General features: G+C 39.5%; 1 protein-coding gene across 2 annotated transcripts; it reads right to left on the bottom strand.

Annotated features, from left to right (window-relative positions):
• Window positions 1-5278: 5278 nt before the first annotated feature.
• SNRNP27 (small nuclear ribonucleoprotein U4/U6.U5 subunit 27) lies at window positions 5279-16725 on the bottom strand. 2 transcript variants are annotated; one of them, XR_011466027.1, is made up of 7 exons: window positions 16567-16725; window positions 15300-15420; window positions 14547-14659; window positions 13740-13819; window positions 10088-10152; window positions 8963-9124; window positions 5279-5416 (listed from the first exon to the last, which is right to left on the bottom strand). XR_011466027.1 is itself a non-coding variant. In XM_005893593.2 (6 exons), the coding sequence occupies exons 1-6, from the start codon at window positions 16598-16600 to the stop codon at window positions 9070-9072; spliced, it is 468 nt and encodes a 155-aa protein (XP_005893655.1). In that variant the 5' UTR covers window positions 16601-16725; the 3' UTR covers window positions 8726-9069. The 2 variants fall into 2 exon arrangements, 1 of the variants encoding a protein (XP_005893655.1); XM_005893593.2 differs by lacking the exon at window positions 5279-5416 and having other exon boundaries at window positions 8726-9124.
• Window positions 16726-19868: the final 3143 nt, after the last annotated feature.

Genomic DNA, 19868 nt, shown 5'->3' on the forward strand with positions numbered 1-19868 from the left:
CTATTCAAGACGGCTATAAATGATGTTTGTGTGTGTGTGGTACAAATATAAATGTACGTAGAACAGAACTAAGATTTTTAAGAATTGTTCCTTAAGCTATCTCGAGACCCAAGTTATAATACACTGACAGCTCCATTAAAAAAGATGAAATAAAACTCTTGGTAAATTGAGACTCTTGAATATAGAAATGAGTAAAGCATGAACATATTTAACAAAGCTTTTAAACAGTTTATTGTTGCCAATATGTGAAAACAATAGCTTGTCAGGTAATTTACCTACATTATTGCTAATCCTCAGTAGAACCCCACTAGATAGGTTAATTATCTACATTTTGTATATAAGGAAACTGATGCCCAGAGAAGCTAAATGACTTTCTTAGACATCCTTTCAGCCAGAAATGGAAACTGAACCTAGATCTGTTTCACCCAAAGCCCATACTATAGGTGGTAGTTTTTCCAAAAAATAGGAATTAAGAACCGGATCTCCATGAGTCACAAACAGTGACACTCAAACACGGGGAAAAGAAAGAAAAACATGTAATTATGATGGTAAGTTTTAAATATGTCTTTTCTAATGGTTGACAAATCCATTAAACTCAAAAGAATAAGAATAAATAGAGTAACCCAGTCCTTACATACAGAACACATATTTTCTGGTTTTAATGGTTAATTGGATCTAAAAGCTGCTTCTTTACAGCAATTAATACACTGAAGATAAAAGTTTTCAAAAAAGCACAAAAAGCTAGAATTGGGGATATAAGTTTATAAAAATTATAAAGATATAATTTTTAACTGCAGGTTATTTGTAAAACAAACCTGAAAACAGTAATGAATACAGTTTTTACTGACAGTAAAAACACTGATTTCATTCTTAATTTTGGATTCTGTGTACTTCTATATTTTCTCTTTGATTTTATTATGAACATTTAGCATCTCTTTATTCTTTCTCTTATCCTCAACTCTTTTTTTTAAAAAGCCAGTCTTATTTCAAAATCATGATCCTTCCCCTGGAATTAGCCTGATTGAAAATCACACTTATAAAATTAAAAAAGGAAAAATGGTTGAAATCTGAGTCAGATATAGCAAAGGAACCATTTAAACACCAATAGGTTTAGCTTAAATTCCAAACAAAAATAAATTATATAATATATAAAATCAGAGAATTAAGACTAAGGAATAGACCTCTTTCTGTTCCCTGGCAGCACTGGAAGAAATGATCAGTAAACCAGTAATACCAACTAGGAATTAGTATCATGAAGAACTCCAAAGGGTGTCTGATGCCACCTACTGGATATCAAGCAGTAAGTATAAAACAAAGGGTTTTTTCTTGTTTTTCTAGCAATTATTTTATACAAATATATTACAATGAATGACCAGTTAGATAATCTGAAAGTATAGATTTTGAAGAACTGAAATCCTAAAATGAAGAAGTGGTTACCCCCAGCATCTAGCACTTCAAAGGCATTACACAAGCACTAACGGATAGGCAAAACCCTCAAAATAAGAACCTGAAATTCCAGAATGTTTGAACCTAAATTTTATGACCAGAATTTTAAGTAAAAAGCCATATGAAATAGAATAAACATAGGCTGACAACAGTTTATATATATCCTTGAGCAGGTATCAAGCTAAACTGATAGAATTGGAAACTAAAAATATAGTGAAAATGGGAAGCACAAAAGATTGTATTTGTCAAATAATCTTTATTTTTTTTAAAAAAGCCCTGGTTTCCTTCCTCTGAGGCGTTTATACTCTAGGTGGGCAGAGGATAGTAGTAAATACCAGTGCTGAATGGCAGGTTTATTAAATGCAATGGAACTTCTGACAGAGGTGCATTTCAGTTGAGTTCCTCAGAGTACAAAGAACACAACTGTTGGTATTCTAATCCTTTAACTGTCTAAAAAGTTCCAGAACTGATGAATGCTGAATTAAAAAACACTATAATGACATTAAAATGAATTTTGTTTTCTGAGTTTCTGAGGAACTTATTTTATTCTTCGAAATGTAAAAATCAGGACTGTGATTTACTGACTTAGTATTAATCTTTCTTTGTGGCTACTTGGGACACTCTAACATCATGATATCCAATATCACAAAATTAAAACTTAAAAACCTTTAAAAACACTGCTCTGCAAAAGTTAATTACTCCACAAATATTTGCTACTTTTAAAAACAGAGCAATGGCTAAACAGGGGTACATACATTACACAGAACGCTATGTAGAAGTTTAAAAAAAAAAAGACGAGTGTATATATATATATATAGGCATGGAAACATCTCCAAGGCAGTGCTGAGTAAATAGCTGAGTTGTAAGATGACCCCTGCAGCATATTATCTGTGCAAAAAACAAACCAACCAACCAAACACCTCAAACTGGGCTTTTTTCCTCATTTCCAACACTAAGTCTGCTACACACACACACACACACACACACACACACATGTCTGGTAGGAAACACTACAAAGGATTCACAGTGAATCAGGACTGTTCAAAAGGGATTAAGCAGTTATGTTTTAAAATTTTTATAGGAAAAATGTGTTCATTTAAGAGTTGGATAACTAAAAGTTAACTTAAAAACGTAGGGAAGTGGAATGAAGTTTAAGTCACAAAGAGAAAGACAAATATCACATATCACTTATATGTGGAATCTAAAAATAAATGGTACAAATGAACCTATTTAAAAAATAAAAATAGAGTCACAGATGTAGAAAACAAACTTATGGTTACCAAGAGGAAAAGGAGGGAGGGATAAATTGCAGGACTGGTACTGACATATTTATACTACTATATATAAAATAGGTAAGAACCTACTGTATAGCACAAGGGACTCTACTCAGTACTCCATAATGACCTATATGGGAAAAGAATCTTAAGAAGAATGGCTATATGTATAATTGATTCACTTTGCTGAACAGCAGAAACTAACACAACATTGTAAATCAACTATACTACAATACAAATTAAAAAAAACAACAACACTAAGAGAAGTTGTTAAGTGAAAAAATGTTACTAAACTACATTTATGTACAGGTATTCGCTGAATGCTTTACTGGGTGCCAGGCACTTGTGGTGCTGGGGCTACCGCAGCAAACAAGACAGAAGCCCTGCTTCTCAAAGTTCAAAGGCATAGTAACAGAGTGTCAGGGAATGATAAACTATAAGGAGAAGGAAACTCTGCAGAGCATGTGGAAAAACTGGAACCCTCACAAATTGCTAGTGGGAATATAAAATAGGGCGGTTGCTTTGGAAAACAGACAGTGCTTCAAAAAGTTAAACATGGAGTTTAACTATACAACCCAGTAATAGTACTCCTAGTTACATACCCACGAGAAGTGAAAACGTATGTTCATACAAAACTTGGATACAAATGTTCATAGTAGCATTATTCATAATAGCCAAAAAAGTGGAACAACCCCAATTCCCATCAACTGATGAATTACAAATTACAGTGTGACAGGTGGGGGCTTCTCAGGTGGCACAGTGGTAAAGAACCCACCTGCCAATGCTGGAGACAAAATCAGGTTTGATCCCTGGGTCGGGATGATCCCCTGGAGAAGGAAATGGCTACCCACTCCAGTAGTCTTGTCTGGGAAATTCCACTGACAAGAAGCCTGGTTGGCTACATCCATAGGGTTACAAAGAGTCGGACACGACTGAGCATGCACACACGCATGCACACACATTCACAGAACAGAATATTATAAACTATAAAAAAGGGACGTGTGTGTGCCAAGTCCCTTCAGTCATGTCTGGCTCTGTGCAACCCTATGGACTGTAGCCTGTCAGGCTCCTCTGTCCATAGGATTCTTCAAGCAAGAATCCTGGTCTGGGTTGCCATTTCCCCCTCCAGGAGATCATCCCAACCCAGGGAGTGAACCCAAGTCTGTCTTCTGCATTGGCAGGTGAGTTCTTTACCACTGAGCCACCTGGGAAGCCCTTGAAGTACTATTTATGATACAAGATGAATGAATCTTAAAAACACTGTGCTGTGCAAAAGCAGCTAGACACAAAAGGTCACATACTGTGTGATTCCATCCGTTTGAAATGTCCATTTACATGAAAATGTCCAGAATAGATACACCTTTAAAGACACAAAGTAAATTTAGCGGTTTCTGGGTTGGAGGGTAAGGTGGAAGGGGAGGGATGAGCAACAGCTGTTAATGAGCATGGAGTTCCTTTTTGGGATGATGAAAGTATTTTAGTATTACTGGCGATAAATACATAACTGTCAATATACTAAAACCACTAACGTGGTATACTTTATTTATTTCTGGCCATGCCACAAAGGGCTTATGGGATCTTAGTTCCTGCAAGTTAGTGCAGGGTCTTCATCACTGGACTACCAGGGAAGTCTCTGAAATGATATACTTTAATAGGTTGAATTTTATTTCAATTTAAAAAAGCTAAATAAAAAAGAGTAAAACAGGGTAAAAGGATAGAGAGGGAAGGGGAGGCTGCTGTTTTGGATAAGGTAGTCAGGAATGACCTTATTTTGAGCAGTGACCTGAACAATATAAAGAAGCTAACCATGTAAATCTGAGAGGTGGGAGGAGGGAGAGGAGGGACATTCCAGGAGGAAAGGCAAGTAGGAAGACTCTTAAGGTAGATGCATACCTATTTGTAAGTAACAGCAAAGAGGCAAGTAGTGTGGCTGCATGCAGTAGCAAGGGGTGAGGCTGCAGGAAGCCATGGTCCAAACTGTACAGATGTGTACACCCACAGTAAGGACTGGTCTTCACTCTAAATGATAGAAAGCCATCAGAGCCAGAAGCAACGACCAGAGGTACATTTATAAGGTTCACTCTGCTGCTAGGTGGGGAATAAACTGAGGCAGAAGGGAAGGAAGGAAATCTATTAGAGATGGCTTCTGTTAGTACAGGTGGGTGAAAAATGGTCAGATTTGAAGTACATCTAATCACCACAATATACACTTTAAATATCTTAAACTTGTATTTGTCAATTATATCCCAATAAATATGGGAGAAAAAAGTGGTTGGATTCAAAATATACTCGAATGTTAGAGCTGAAGGGATTTCTAATGAATCAAATGTGCCACACAGGAGAGAGGAGCGAAGAACGAGCCTAAGGAGTTTCACTCTGTGCAAAGGTGTAAATGGAGAGGCCACTCAATGAGATGGGGAAGCCTGAGAGAAGATGACTGCGCAGGGAAATCAGAAGTCAATTCATCTTAAATTTGAGGTGCCTACTAATCCAAGTGCATCTACAAGACTGGAACTCCGTAAAACAGTCAGGCTAGAAGTATACAATGGAGAGCCACAGCAGAAGACATTTGACGCTTTGTGAAGGGATGACTCACCAGAGGCAGACAGGAGAGTCTAGGGGTTGAGCCCTGGAGCACTCTGACATTTGGATACTTAGAAGATTTGGCACAATTTATGTCTTCTGAGAGAAGCAGCCTGTTAGAAGAAGACAAGAATGCTCCATCTTTGTTATTCTTACAGAATCAGATGATCTGATGGATAAAAGTTTCTTCAAAGCAAGACTTGATCTCATCTCTAGATCTTTAAAGATTTCTTCCTCTTCCATTTCTTTGGAGTTAGCTCACAGAGAGTGAACCTATTGATCTACTAGGTATTCTCAGATTATTTCTTTACAAAGTATGCTGCCTTGAGGATCTCAAGTCAGCATACTAAAATGACAATCATACTGAACACCACACTAAAATGACAATCCAAATACCCATTGTTTGATTTGGGGCATATTATTTCATCCTAGAAATTTTAGCTTCCCAATAAGACAAGTGGGTGAGCTTTCCTTTAGATGTGCACAAGTGTGGTCAGAAACAGTCCTTATCGCAGATACTTTACAGATAGGCTGTATTTCGGAGGGTCAGGGTATGGGAATCTACTCAACTCATTTGGCAAAAAGTCTAAGCCGAATAACCCAACTGCTTGGGGTAGTGACACTTGTGCAGTGGGTACTACAGGTTGTACAGCTGACGTAGCACATTTAATGAACTATAATTGCTGCCCTTAAAAAAAGAGGCAATAAGGTTTCCCTGATGGTTCAGTGGAAGAGACTCCACCTGCCAATGAGAGAGACAGAGGTTTGATCCCTGATCCGGGAAGATGCCATGTGCCATGGAGCAGATAAGCCTGTGCACCACAACTATTGAGCCTGTGCTCTGGAGCCCCAGAGGCACAACTACTGAAGCCTGTGCTCCAAAGAGAAGCCACTGCAGTGAGAAGCCCACCCACCACAACTACAGAGTAGCCCCACTCTCTGCAACTAGAGAAAAGCCCGCAGAGCACCAAAGACCCAGCCCAGCCAAAAATAAAATAAATAAAATCATTTGAAAAGGAGTTGGGGATGGATAGGGAAGCCTGGCGAACTGCAGTCCAGGGGGTCGCAAAGAGTCGGATACAACTGAGTGATTGAACTGAACTGAATATTACACACACTGGTAAGAAACAATCTTAAGATGTAGCAGTAAGTGAAAAAACAATAGGTACAAAATAGAGTGTAAAGTTTGCTTAAACTTGAGTAAAAAACACATATACATGTAAATTATATGCTTATGTATACATGGAATATCTCCAAAAGGATATAGTTAGCTCATCAAATTGTGTTCCCATGTGTTTATATTACTCAAAAAAAAACCCCCAAATTAAAAATCTAGCCACAAAGCCTCAAACATCACCGAGATAGGAAACAGAACAGGTAATGGTCATTAGAAAAAGAGATTCCTTCAAATAAGAAAAAGAAAAGCTTGCCAAAAGACAAATGGAGCCAAGGTTTGAAATACGTATTTCACAAAAGAAATATACACATTCTTAAAACATACATCTTCCTTAGAAACTAAACAAAACCAAACGCCATTATTTTAACCTTTAGACTGGAAACTTAAAAAACAACAAAACACTTAAAAAACAACACTTAATACTGGTACACGTATATAAAACAGGAATGCTCATACTTTACTGGTGATGCTTGGGTTTTAGCCTTCTAACCATACATATATCAAAAGCCTTAAGCAGGGACACAAAGGGTAAAGCATGCACCTTTCTCTCACCCAGCAATGCTGCCTCCAAGACCTAAACATGAGCAAATAAGGCAACAAGTACAAAAGAATACATGCAAAAAGGATACTACTTCGTGGGTGTTGTGTTTTGTTTTCCTTTACCCCTAAATAATCTACTCATAGCTTTGATTATAACAGCAAATCTTGGAAGGGAAGCCAATGTTTACCAATAAAAGATTAGTTAATAAATTACAGTATAACCAAGTAGCTACTAAAACCTAAGTTTCCAAAGAATTTATAAGAGCATTTAACAGATGTTCACAGTACAGGGGAGAAAAACAATTAGCAAAGAAAGCAGCATCTGATCTCTTTGGCTAGGGGCAAGAAATATACACCCATAGGAGCCTGGAAATACAAAACCAAAATGTTAACATTCTGGGGGTAGATTATAGGTGATTTTTGTTTTTTTTTCCTACCTTCTGATTTCTCCCAAGGTTGTTTTTTTATTTAGATGGGAATACCAGACCACCTGACCTGCCTCTTGAGAAACCTATATGCAGCTCAGGAAGCAATAGTTAGAACTGGACATGGAACAACAGACTGGTTCCGAATAGGAAAAGGAGTACATCAAGGCTGTATATTGTCACCCTGCTTATTTAATTTATATGCAGAGTACATCATGAGAAACGCTGGGCTGGAAGAAGCACAAGCTGGAATCAAGATTGCCGGGAGAAATATCAATAAATAACCTCAGATATGCAGATGACACCACTCTTATGGCAGAAAGTGAAGAAGAACTAAAGAGCCTCTTGATGAAAGTGAAAGAAGAGAGTGAAAAAATTGGCTTAAAGCTCAACATTCAGAAAACGAAGATCACGGCATCCATTTCCATCACTTCGTGGCAGATAGATGGGGCAATAGTGGAAACAGTGGCTGACTTCATTTTTTGGGGCTCCAAAATCACTGCAGATGGTGACTGAAGCCATGAAATTAAAAGATGCTTACTCCTTGGAAGGAAAGTTATGACCAACCTAGACAGCATATTAAAAAGCAGAGACACTACTTTGTCAACAAAGGTCCATCTAGTCAAGGCTATGGTTTTTCCAGTGGTCATGTAGGGATGTGAGAGTTGGACTATAAAGAAAGCTGAGCACCGAAGAATTGATGCTTTTGAACTGTGGTGTTGGAGAAGACTCTTGAGAGTTCCTTGGACTGCAAGGAGATCCAACCAGTCCATTCTAAAGGAGATCAGTCCTGGGTGTTCATTGGAAGGACTGATGCTGAAGCTGGAACTCCAATACTTTGGCCACCTGATGCGAAAAGCTAACTCATTTACAAAGACCTTGATGCTGGGAAAGATTGAGGGCAGGAGGAGAAGGGGACGACAGAGGATGAGATGGTTGGATGGCATCACTGACTCAATGGACATGAGTTTGGGTAAACTCCGGGAGTTGGTGATGGACAGGGAGGCCTGGCGTGCTGAGGTTCATGGGGTTGCAAAGAGTCAGACACGACTGAACGACTGAACTGAACTGAATAAGCATGTATTGCTTTTTAACTGGGGAAATACGGTATTGGGACAGGGGCAAAAAACATAGAAGACACAAAAAATCCAGTTATATTTTTTCAATATTCTAATTTTTAAAACTATGAAGAATCATGATATCTATATCTATGTATAAAAAAAGAAAATGTGTAGGGAGATTATTTTTTTCTAGTTATAAAAATATCAAATACAAAAGGGTAGAAATTATTGCTTTATTTGAGAAACTTACTTCCAAATTACTTTTATGTATTTTAAAAAGTCATAAAGAGCATCCAAGAAAAAAACATATAGTTTCCATAGGAATAAGGACAAAAAAATGGGGTTGATGACTGCCCCAAACGATATTTCCTAAAGGAAAAAAATGTAATATTTAACTTCTTTTTTTTTTGAGGCTAGGTAAGTGAACTACACACATCATAAATAAAATTTTCTTACTTTACAAGGAGGAAGGACTCTGATCCTGTTTTTGATGCATATTAAATACAAAAATCCATTGTTCTGATCAAGATGAGGGAAAAAACATCATTCTTCAACATTTCAGCTCATGCAATGAAATCCAAAGGTCTGTTGAATCCACCTTTTCGATTCATGTACTGCCTATGATGAGAAAATTTATTTATTAAAAAAATTGTGGGTTTGTCTTATAAAAGAAATAATCATATGCTTCAGAAGTTAAACCTATAAACTATTTCTAAAATGGCAACGTCTAGGGCAAGAAGTATTCAAAGTCAAAATCTAAACAAAAGCATGGAAATATACTTTCAGTATTATTTGGGAAGATTCTACAGACTTAAAAAAAAACCAATTGAAAATCCATATTTAAGTAACACCAAACAGCTACTAAGTTTAAGGAAAACAGAGAAGAGTTTCAAATAGGTACCTATCAAACAAATCTGATGACACACTGTACTAGTTCTCCCCATAAGACCTTATTTGAAGGTAATTTTATAATGGACTGTTGATTCTAGTATTTTAACTCACAGCCGTCTCAAATCACACTATTCATATTTCTAAATTAACTGAAGTATTAGTCTAAATTAACTGAAGTGATAAAATGTAGAGAAAAAGAATGTTTGCAGATGTCTTGACTTTTCTGTTCATGCAGTGAGATTTCAAGTATGGATTGGTTTGTTTTGTGGTATTAATAAAATATGCCTATACTTAACAGATAGGTATTTATAGTTGAAATCCTTACATAATCAATTTAGATAAATAATTGAGAAGGAATCTATTTTAAAACCTATAATTATAATGAAATTAAAGTCTAAAGACTTGAGATTATGCTATTTTGAAGAAAGAACTACTTATAACCTAAAATTTTATGCCAACTACCCTTTCTCTGTAATAGTTTCTGGTTCACAGGTAAATTTAAAATTATTTTAACATACAAGAATATAAACAAGGAAGAGTAAATCAAGGAACAATATGGAAACCTAACTAAAGTAAGGGATTGTATGGAAAACTGCTACATTTCCTACAAACATGATTATCCCATAACAAATTCTTTCTCAAGCATATAATTTATATTAGTTCAAACGTAATAATGGCAGCTATGCATACCTATACTTTCTCTTCTGAGATACATTTATGGCATAGGCATTTACAGAGCCATCCACCTTTTTACCCTGGAGAGAAGCAAAAAACAAAAACCAAAACACACACACAAACAAACAACACACAAGAGAAAGAATATATTAAATGCCTTGATCAAAGAGCTGGATTCCACAGACCTCTTTAATGGCAAGATTCATTTAAGCATGACATAGTCCAATGACTGAATTTTCAGATCCTGATGATATCGCAGGAACTCTCAAGTGTTATAATCTTGTTCACATTTTTATAGTCACATATAAAGAAATACCAATATTCAAACCAACAAATGCTCATATGTACTATGTGCAAGGCATGCAGGGAAAGTGGGTAGCAGAGCCTCACCTTTTCTGGTCAGAGAATTCTTCAAAACCAGATACAAGTTATGGATATCTCCTCTAGAAAAATTCATATCCACAAAAATTTAACTTATGACCTGAACTGATGGGATTCTCAAATCAGTCACCATTCATATCTAATCCCATTTCTTGCATAGGCTTTGAAATTTTGATTTTTAAATCAAGAATCAGGATAACAGATACTAATGTTGTATCACTTGTACCTCAGACTTTCTTTTTCATTAATTTCTTTATGGGTCTTTTGATTCAGCAAAATGAACTCACCACTTTCTGTTCCTCATGCCTAAACTGCCTTCTCAACTCCCATTCAACCTTCAACCGTCTGGTTTTTGTGCATTCTTCGAGGCCAAGTTAAATGACCCAGCTGCTAGGAAGAGCTCTCTTCTCTAATTTCCACAGAACGTTAACTGTGCTTTCCTCACAATTCCCTCCATTTTCTACCCTCCATTTATCAAGATGTCTAATCATGATGATAACATCTACACAATCACCATGTGTAACATCACACTGTTGTTGTTTAGTCACTAAGTCACATCCGACCCTTTGCAACCCCATGGACTATAGCCTGCCAGGTTCCTCTGTCCATGGGATTTCCCAGGCAAGGATACTGGAGTGGGTTGCCATTTCCTTCTCCAGGGGATCTTCCCCACCCAGAGATCAAACTCAAGTCTCCTGCATTTAGCAGGTTGATTCTTTACCACTGAACCACCAGGAAAGTCCATTAATCTTTTTTTACTAAGTTCAGTTACTAAAGGCTAACTGATTTTTGAAAACTATTTGTAGAGTTGTGTATTTTTAGCTCTCTTCTTATTTACATGTTGGAATAGAAAATTTGTCCATAAACAAAACCAACTTTGAAATTTTTTAGAATGTTAAAATAGAAGGGAAAATAAGTGACTAATTTGGCATTTGAAGAGGTTCCACCATAGACTAGTGATGAAATATCATAAGATACACATTACTGAAAAATACAAATGAGCTGAGGAACTATAATTGAGAGTCCTGAAGCCAAGTGCATATGAAATAACATCCTTGTTGATGTCATTAAAAAAACAACTGACATCATTTGTTCTTGTGGTACTCCATAATTTTTATGGAATCTATAAATTCTCACATAATTTTTCCTTTATAAACAAACATCTTCAGCACAGACTACATTTAAAAGTAGTGGCTCCATCTTTACATCTGATACTCAGGAATTCCAAACATAACGTCAGGCAATAGTAAAACCAAAAAAAAAAAAAGAATTCTAATAAGGTCCTTCACTATTCTTCTAAAAACAGTGAAATTTAGTTGTCTCATTTTGAAAATATGTTTATTCATCCAATATATGTATTAATAAACCAGTTTACTTACAAACGCTCATTGGAATAGCAAATAAGGAACTGGTATATTCAAGAAAAAAACCTGGTACAGAAATCGCATTAAATTTTAAAATGGGGTTCACATAACCATTTGTGAGAATCAAATAGCTCATTCTTAATTTTCTCACCTCAAAATAGTCATGCCTCTGGTACTCCTCTTAGGCCACACACTGTCATTTAAAAAATACACAGGAATCCTACAGAATGACATCAGTTAGAAGCTCTTAGAGCATCTGTGATTACCCCACTCTATTCATGACATAATGGAACACAAGATTAGGGGAAGTGGATTATTTTTGACACCTCCCCTCAGAGATTGCAACTTCTATTTGCAAAATGAAAAGGACTTAAAATTCTATAAAGTTTTAACAATATATTTTCTCTCCATACACACTCTCCCTGTCTATTCTTAATGGCTTCCTCTCTCTATCCTCCCTTCTCTCTTCATTCAATTTCCTCTCTCCCTCCATCTCCCCTTTGCTCTATTTCTCTCTACCCTATCTCCTTATCTTTCTCCCATTTCCCTCTCCACAACCTCTCCCTCTTTTGCCTCACCACCTCCTTATTCTTTTCAATACGATGGTCAGGGCTAGAGAGCATTCAAATTCCTGTCAATCCCTCTTCTTGAGTTATGAGATATGTATGCTCCGTCTAGTCAAGGCTTTTTTTCCTGTGGTCATGTATGGATGTGAGAGTTGGACTGTGAAGAAGGCTGAGTGCCGAAGAATTGATGCTTTTGAACTGTGGTGTTGGAGAAGACTCTTGAGAGTCCCTTGGACTGCAAGGAGATCCAACCAGTCCATTCTGAAGGAGATCAGCCCTGGGATTTCTTTGGAAGGAATGATGCTAAAGCTGAAACTCCAGTACTTTGGCCACCTCATGCGAAGAGTTGACTCACTGGAAAAGACTCTGATGCTGGGAGGGATTGGGGGCAGGAGGAGAAGGGGACGACAGAAGATGAGATGGCTGGATGGCATCACTGACTCGATGGACGTGAGTCTCAGTGAACTCCGGGAGTTGGTGTTGGACAGGGAGGCCTGGTGTGCTGCGATTCATGGGGTCGCGAAGAGTCGGACACAACTGAGCGACTGATCTGATCTGATGCAATGCCATCTTTATCTGGCAGCTGCATTTCATTCTGTTTCATAGCACTTCCCTTTCCTACAATCCTTTTTTTGGTTAACTCTATCAGCCTGACACCTCAAGAGTCATCACTGACTACTCACCTCCATTCCCACCACCACTAACTCTTGTTTCTGAATTGTTCTCAGTTCTCTCTCCTCAGGTCAGGCCTTCATCATCTTTCACTACATGACTAGGCAGTTCTCCTAGTCTTTTGTTTGCCCTCCATGAGGCCCCAGGTCATCTTTCTAAACATACATATAATCTGTTGCTCTCTCGCTTAAAAACCATTGCTTCCTCTCATCACCAAAATAATCAACTTAAATTCCTCAGTATGGCTAAGGATATCAGCCTTCTGTGATTTGCCTCCCACCTCTATTTCTAGCCCCATCTATAGTCACCAGCCCATCAACATCCTTTCTCTAGTTACTGAATTTGCACCTCCTCCAATACTCTATGCCGCTTCACGCCGACAGGGCATCTCTGTGAGCTTTTCCCTCTACTTCAAATGATCTTCCTCCTCTTCTTTGTCTGATCACCTCTACTGGCCCTTTAAGATCTAATTCAAATATCCCAAGCAAATACTTCCTGAATTCCAATGGCAGCCCACAACTTCCTTCCCTTGCTTTCAAATCCCTTCACACAAACAGTTACTGTCTTCTAACAGAATAAACTTGCATCATTGGAAGAAATTACAAGTGATAATAAAAGAATATGGAAAAATGGGGCAGATCAGTTCACATTAAGAATACCTGACTAGCTACATGTTTTACTTACTTTTGTGGAGTCAAAGGAGGCAAATCCCATTAACTTCATCATTTCTATTTCTTCCTCTGTTTTGCCCTCTAAGTCTTCCTCTGCAAAAATAAGTGATACATTGTAAACTCATTTTATACATAAAAAAGAGAGCTGGCAATAGATTAATAGTTATTCCACTTTACCAGCAGAAAATATACTAAACAATTAGCTAAAGACTTGAATTTAATGAAAAATCCCTCAATTTGGATAGAATATAACTTAAGGTGCAAGGAAAAAGTGTGATCTCTATCCTCCATTGTAAGAGATTGCTTAAAAGGATATGCTTGGCATCTTTAGGAAGGACCACCTTCAACATCAGACAGTGAAGATACTTCCAAAATAGAATATTTTCATGTTTTTAACTGTCCTTCCTGTATCAAGAGCACCAAATAACTAGTAATTAGGGTACAATTAAAACAAAATCTCAAAACCATATGCAAATGAACACTATGTATGTGTGTGTGTGTGCGCACACGTTCAGTTGCGTCCGATTCTTTCACAACAGCATGGACTATAGCCCGCCAGGCTTCTCTGTCCATGGGATTTTTCAGGCAAGAATACCAGAGTGGGTTGCCATTTCCTTCTCCAAGGGATCCTCCCAATCCAAGGACTGAACGTCTGTCTCCTGCATTGCAGGCAGATTCTTTACCGTTGAGCCACTGGGGAAGCCCTTAATGAATACTGTCAAAAACTTAAATAGCTAAAGATTCAAAAATTATACTTAATTTTATAATTGAATTTCTAAACAAGGCTGTACATTTCCTACAGTTATTTATCGAATATTACCAGTTATCTGACGTTCTTTGCTTTTTGTTTCTTTTGTTTCTTTCTTTTCCTCATCTCTTCTTTCTTTCAGTCGAGAAGGGGAAGGAGATGTGGATCTATGTCGTCTTGGGGACCTAATATTTAATAAGGAAAGATGTTAGAAACAGAGACATACCTGGTGACTTGTGTTGAAGAGCAGAGATATACATGAGTGCATGAAAGGTAAAGGCTAAACAAAAGCTGGATTCTAGAGAAAGGAATTTGTTCCTCAAAGCAGAATGAGGAAGAAAGTTCTGCCTAGGCCCTGACTATTAACAAAAAATTATTTATTGTTTAATTATCAGTTACACTCAGTATAGCTAGGCTAAAAATTTTTTGTAAGGCAGAGAAAAGAAAACAAAAAGTGTATTTGATGGTTATTAAGAATCAGAGTCCACTTCTAAGATTCTTCCAAGATCTCACACTCTTGATTATATGGTTGAATAAACTATTATCACCAAAAGTTTATAAAAAAGTAAGACTATAATATACAAAACACTTCTTACTCCTGCTAAGTGCTTTTCATGTATTATTTCTCAGTTATTCCTCAAGGCAACTCTATTATGTGGAATGTTATCAACCCCATTTTACCAATGGGAATGTTAGGTTTAGAATAAAGTGGGATAAAGTTCCGCTGATTTCATGAAACTGTAAGTCCCTTTGTAAGCGATAACAACAAAAGTCAAGAGCAGCGACTACGCAGCTGTGGTAAAACTTCTGCTTTGCTGCACTTACCTGGAACGCCTTCTGTGTGGGGACCGAGAACGGCTTCTTCTCCGATCTCGCTCCCGGGACCGGGACCTTTCTCGGCGCCGGCGTTCTCTTTCCCGGGATGTGGACCGGGACCGCCTACGCTCTAATAAAAACACAAAATTGCAGAGTCAAAAATTACTTCAAACATCTACTGGATGGTGAGCCGACCAACAGTAATATAATGCGAGCCATTTCTAGATGTCACATTTAAAAAGTAAAAAAAGACACATGAGATTAATTTTAACAGTATAGATTTAACCCAAACTTGGCTTCCCTGGTGGCTCAGAGGTTAAAGCTTCTGCCTGCAATGCGGGAGACCCCAGTTCGATCCCTAGGTTGGGAAGATCCCCTGGAGAAGGAAATGGCAACCCACTCCAATATTCTTGCCTGGAGAATCCCATGGTGGGAGGAGCCTGGTAGGCTACCGTCCACGGGGTCGCAAAGAGTCTGACACTACTGAGTGACTTCACTTCACTTCACCAGCATTTCAACACGCATTTATTTTTCCGCACTAATCAAGGAAAACCGGTGTGTTCGACACTTAAACAGCAGTTCTCAATTCGGATTGAGAACTTGTTAAGTGCTCAATAGCCCTCTGTGGTTCGAGGGCTCATTTAACTTTTAAGATCAACCCTGATTAGCTGAAGGTGATAAAAACTAACGAGGGGGCAGAATCGAGGTTCTAAGTGAAATCTTCCCCTCTCACTGCCCCCTCTGGGGGCTGGGGCCAGAAGTCATTATGAGGTGAGCACCCTGAACGCAAACTCCTAAACACTGATTTCCCTACTATAAACTGGGGAGGAAACCCTGAGCGCTGAAGAACCTGGCGGCAGCACATGCTGAGTGTTAACGGAGTGTGGCATGCATTCTCATGTCAGCTTTGAAAGATAATATTTACCCCAGATATCTAATTACGGGAATTCGGACGCAGGAGGGCTGGATGACTTGCACTAGGTCACCCAGAAATTGGGGGAACCATGGCCTGACTCTAAATTGCCAAGCCACAAGTAAAACAAAAGTTATTACAGGAGGCTGACAAAGAGTTGGCCAAACCCCAACTGGGTTAAAAAAAACTGCCTTCAAACCGGAGGGCTGAAGCGTGTAGGGCCCAGGTCTTCGTTCCCAGTAGACCCCTCCCTTCTCCTTAGAAGAAAAGGTTCCCCCCTCTCCGCGGCCCTTAGACTGGGAACCAAAGTGGGGACGAGTCTCCAATCGAGCCCTAGACCCTCAAAACCACTTCTGGACTCACCCCTCCGTGGGGAGCGGCTGCGACTGCGACCCATTTGGAATCCTTCTCCAGTACAAGTCGACCCGGAAACGGCTGTGCAACAACTTCCGGGAGGGCCGGGAACTGAGCTTTCACCGCCGACTGGGAAACGATAAAACGACTCGCCAGGGTTCCGGCATCTAAAGAAGGGAGGCTGCCCCAACCTGGTATCACCTCTTCCGAGCCCAGAGGTTCCGTGGAGAACAGAGTTGTCATCTCTGCTCCTCCAACCCCTCTTTCCTGGTGGCTGCAGTATCTTCTCTCCTGTATTTCGAGGTGGGCATTAGAATGTGCTTTGTTGTTGTTTAGTCGCTAAGTCGTGTCCCACTTTTTTGCGACCTCGTGGACTGTAGCCCTCCAGGCTTCTCTGTCCATGGAATTCCCCAGGCAAGAATACTGGAGTGGGTTGCCAGTTCCTCCTGCAGGGGAAATTCCCGACCCACGGCTGAAATCTGGTCTCTTGCATTGGCAGACGGGTTCTTTACCACTGACCCACCAGGGAAGCCCCTGCTCCCTGTTGGTATTCTAGAAATGTCAGGAAAAAGCCATATATAAACCACCCTAACACAGTTCTCACCCCGCCCTGCCCCCATTATTCTTTCCTACCATCTTGTCCATAGGCAAAAAAATATTTCATATCAAACCAATCTAAACTTACCATATACAAAGTTTTAAGTCCACACGGGGAAGCAGTAGGGCGGGTCAGGAGGCAGAGGGAGCAAGGGGAAAGCAAGCATGGCTGAGAGCTTTTGTTGAGTTTTGTTGGAGGGAACAGCAGAGGCTGGGAAGCAGGCTAAGCAGGTTCTCTAAGACTGACCAGAGGCTCTTGAGATTTAAGGGCTGTCCAGAGCTGTTGGTACCTGGCCCTGGGATCTGTGGCAGAGGAATAATGCCTTGACTTGTGAGCTTGATAAAGGAGGTCATAGAGTAGGGGCTTCTTACTGGCTGGCTTACATATTAAAGTCAGACTCATAAGGGGACTCATTTGCTATCTCGAAGAATTAGCTAGTCCTGGGAAGGGCAGTCTTGGCAAGGCCCCAGATGTCAAAACACTAGAAAATGAAAGCAATTAAAAAGGCATGATTAATACAAGTATTCACAAAAATATTTATTGCACACCTAGTACCGGAGGATTAAAAAAATTTTTTTTAACTTTTAAAATTTTTGGTTGCGCTGGGTCTTTGTTGCTGTACATGGGCCTTCTCTAGTTTCGGCCAGCAGGGGCTACTCTCTAGTTGAGGTGCGTGGACTTCTCAATGCTGTGGCTTCTCTTGTTGCAGAGGACAGGCTCTAGGTTTTCGGGCTTCAGTAATTGCAGCAGGCGGGCTCAGTAGTTGTGGCATACGGGCTTAGTTGTTACACAGCATGTGGAATCTTCCTGGATCAGGGATCCAACCCATGTCGCCTGCATTGGCAGGTTGATTACTATCCACTGTATCACCAGGGAAGTCCTGTACCAGAGGATTAATCAATGAAAAAAGCAAGTCTGTTCTTGAGTACTTGCAGTCCACTGAGGGATACAAACAAGTAAATAGTATCAAGATGCAGGAGAGGGGCAGAACCAGATACTAGGAGTTCACATGAAGTGGATACCTAACTCCTTTGAGGGGAAGGGTTCTCAAGGAATGTTTCCAGGAGGAAATGATGTCCAAATGAGACCTTAAGGATGAGTAGAAATTAGCCAGGTCAAATGGGGTGACTTTTGTAGTGGGGACAAGGAAAGAGATTGTCCAGGCAGAGGAGACTGCATGTGCCAGGACAAGAGGCAAGGGAGCAGATGGGCTAAAAGTAGAGACCTATGGAGCAAGGAGTGAACGTGTGAAGACCAGACTGGAAGCCTTGTAGGCTGTGGTCAAGTTACCCTGATGTAAAAGCAACAGAGAGCTGTTCATTCAAGGGCTTTGAGGACCGGAGGGAATCACATTTGAGTTTATTCAGAGAACATGTTGGGTAATGTGGAGACTTGCCTGGGAGGTGGGGGTGCAAAACGCCTAGGAGGATGGTATAGTGGTCTAGGTTGGGACTCCAGTCACCTAGACTAGAGTGGTTATCAGTAGGTAATGTGGAAGTGGCTGAATCTGAGAATTGGTAAAATTGGAAAAACTTGATTCTTAGATGTCTGCATGAGAGTTTGAAGATTCAAGGAGACATCCAGGTTTCTGGCTTGTGAAACTGGGTAGATGGTAACATCATTTGCTAAGATAAGGCATATAAGTTTTGAGTGAAGGCTGTATATCTGGACCTACTAATGTGAGGAGCCATGCTGAACACCCAAAAGGAGATGCCAACTAGATGCGTATCTGGAGCTTGGAAGAGAGCTCTCGGCTGGAACCACACAGAAAAGGAATCATCAGAATACAGGTGTTCATTTGAAGCCACAAGAGTGCATGAAACCACTCAGGGAGGCTGAGAGAAAAGGGCCTGGAGACAGCTAGAGGAAGAACCCCAAAAGGAGACTAAGGGGTAGCCAGAGAAACAGAAGGAGTGTTATCAGTTAAGTTTTAAGAGAAGTCTGCTGTTTCAAGAACAAAGTGGTTAATTTAAAATGTTAAAATAAGAAAAAAAGAAAAACAAACACCAACCCCCCCCCACCGCACCCCTGCCCCCTCCCACAACCCCCCACCGCCGGCCATCTAACCTAAAGGATTTAGCAACAAAGTCTTTGTTCACTCAGTTTTATGGAGTTGTGAATGACTTTTACAGTGGAGAGCGAATTTGTATACCCCCCCCTTTTTTTTGGTCTTTGTGGCTTTTGAGATCTTAGTTCCTCCACCAGGGATTGAACCTAGGTCCCCCTCAGTGAATGCATGGAGTCTTAACCATTGGACCACCAGGGGGTTCCCTGCATAACCCTCTTGAAAAGTTTCGCTTATGCAGGGCAAAATATGGCAGGGCAAAATATGGGTGGAGGTAAATCTGGAGGTTTTGTGAAGATGGGAGAAACCTAAGCATGTTTAAAATATTGGTATGAACAAGTCAGTTTAGAGAAATAAAAAAGTACGAGAGAAAGAGAAAACCAAAGGAGTAAAGTTTCCTAAAGGGACAGCCCTGAGATTTACCTCAGGCAGAAAAGCGCCCCCTCTCCCCCACCTGAAGATGTGGGACAGAAACTGTGCTCTGCTAAGGCTTCCTTATTTACTGATCAAGTTGCCCTCTCTCAGAATATAGATTATCCATCACTGTGTACTTTCAGCACTGTTATCTTGAAGAAAAATCCTGTTTATAATACATGGCGTGAGGTTCCCTCATTCTAATGGTTATTTTAATGACTTTACAGTAGGGTA

This window comes from Bos mutus, chromosome 11, assembly GCF_027580195.1.
Source record: "Bos mutus isolate GX-2022 chromosome 11, NWIPB_WYAK_1.1, whole genome shotgun sequence".
Classification (NCBI taxonomy): domain Eukaryota; kingdom Metazoa; phylum Chordata; class Mammalia; order Artiodactyla; family Bovidae; genus Bos; species Bos mutus.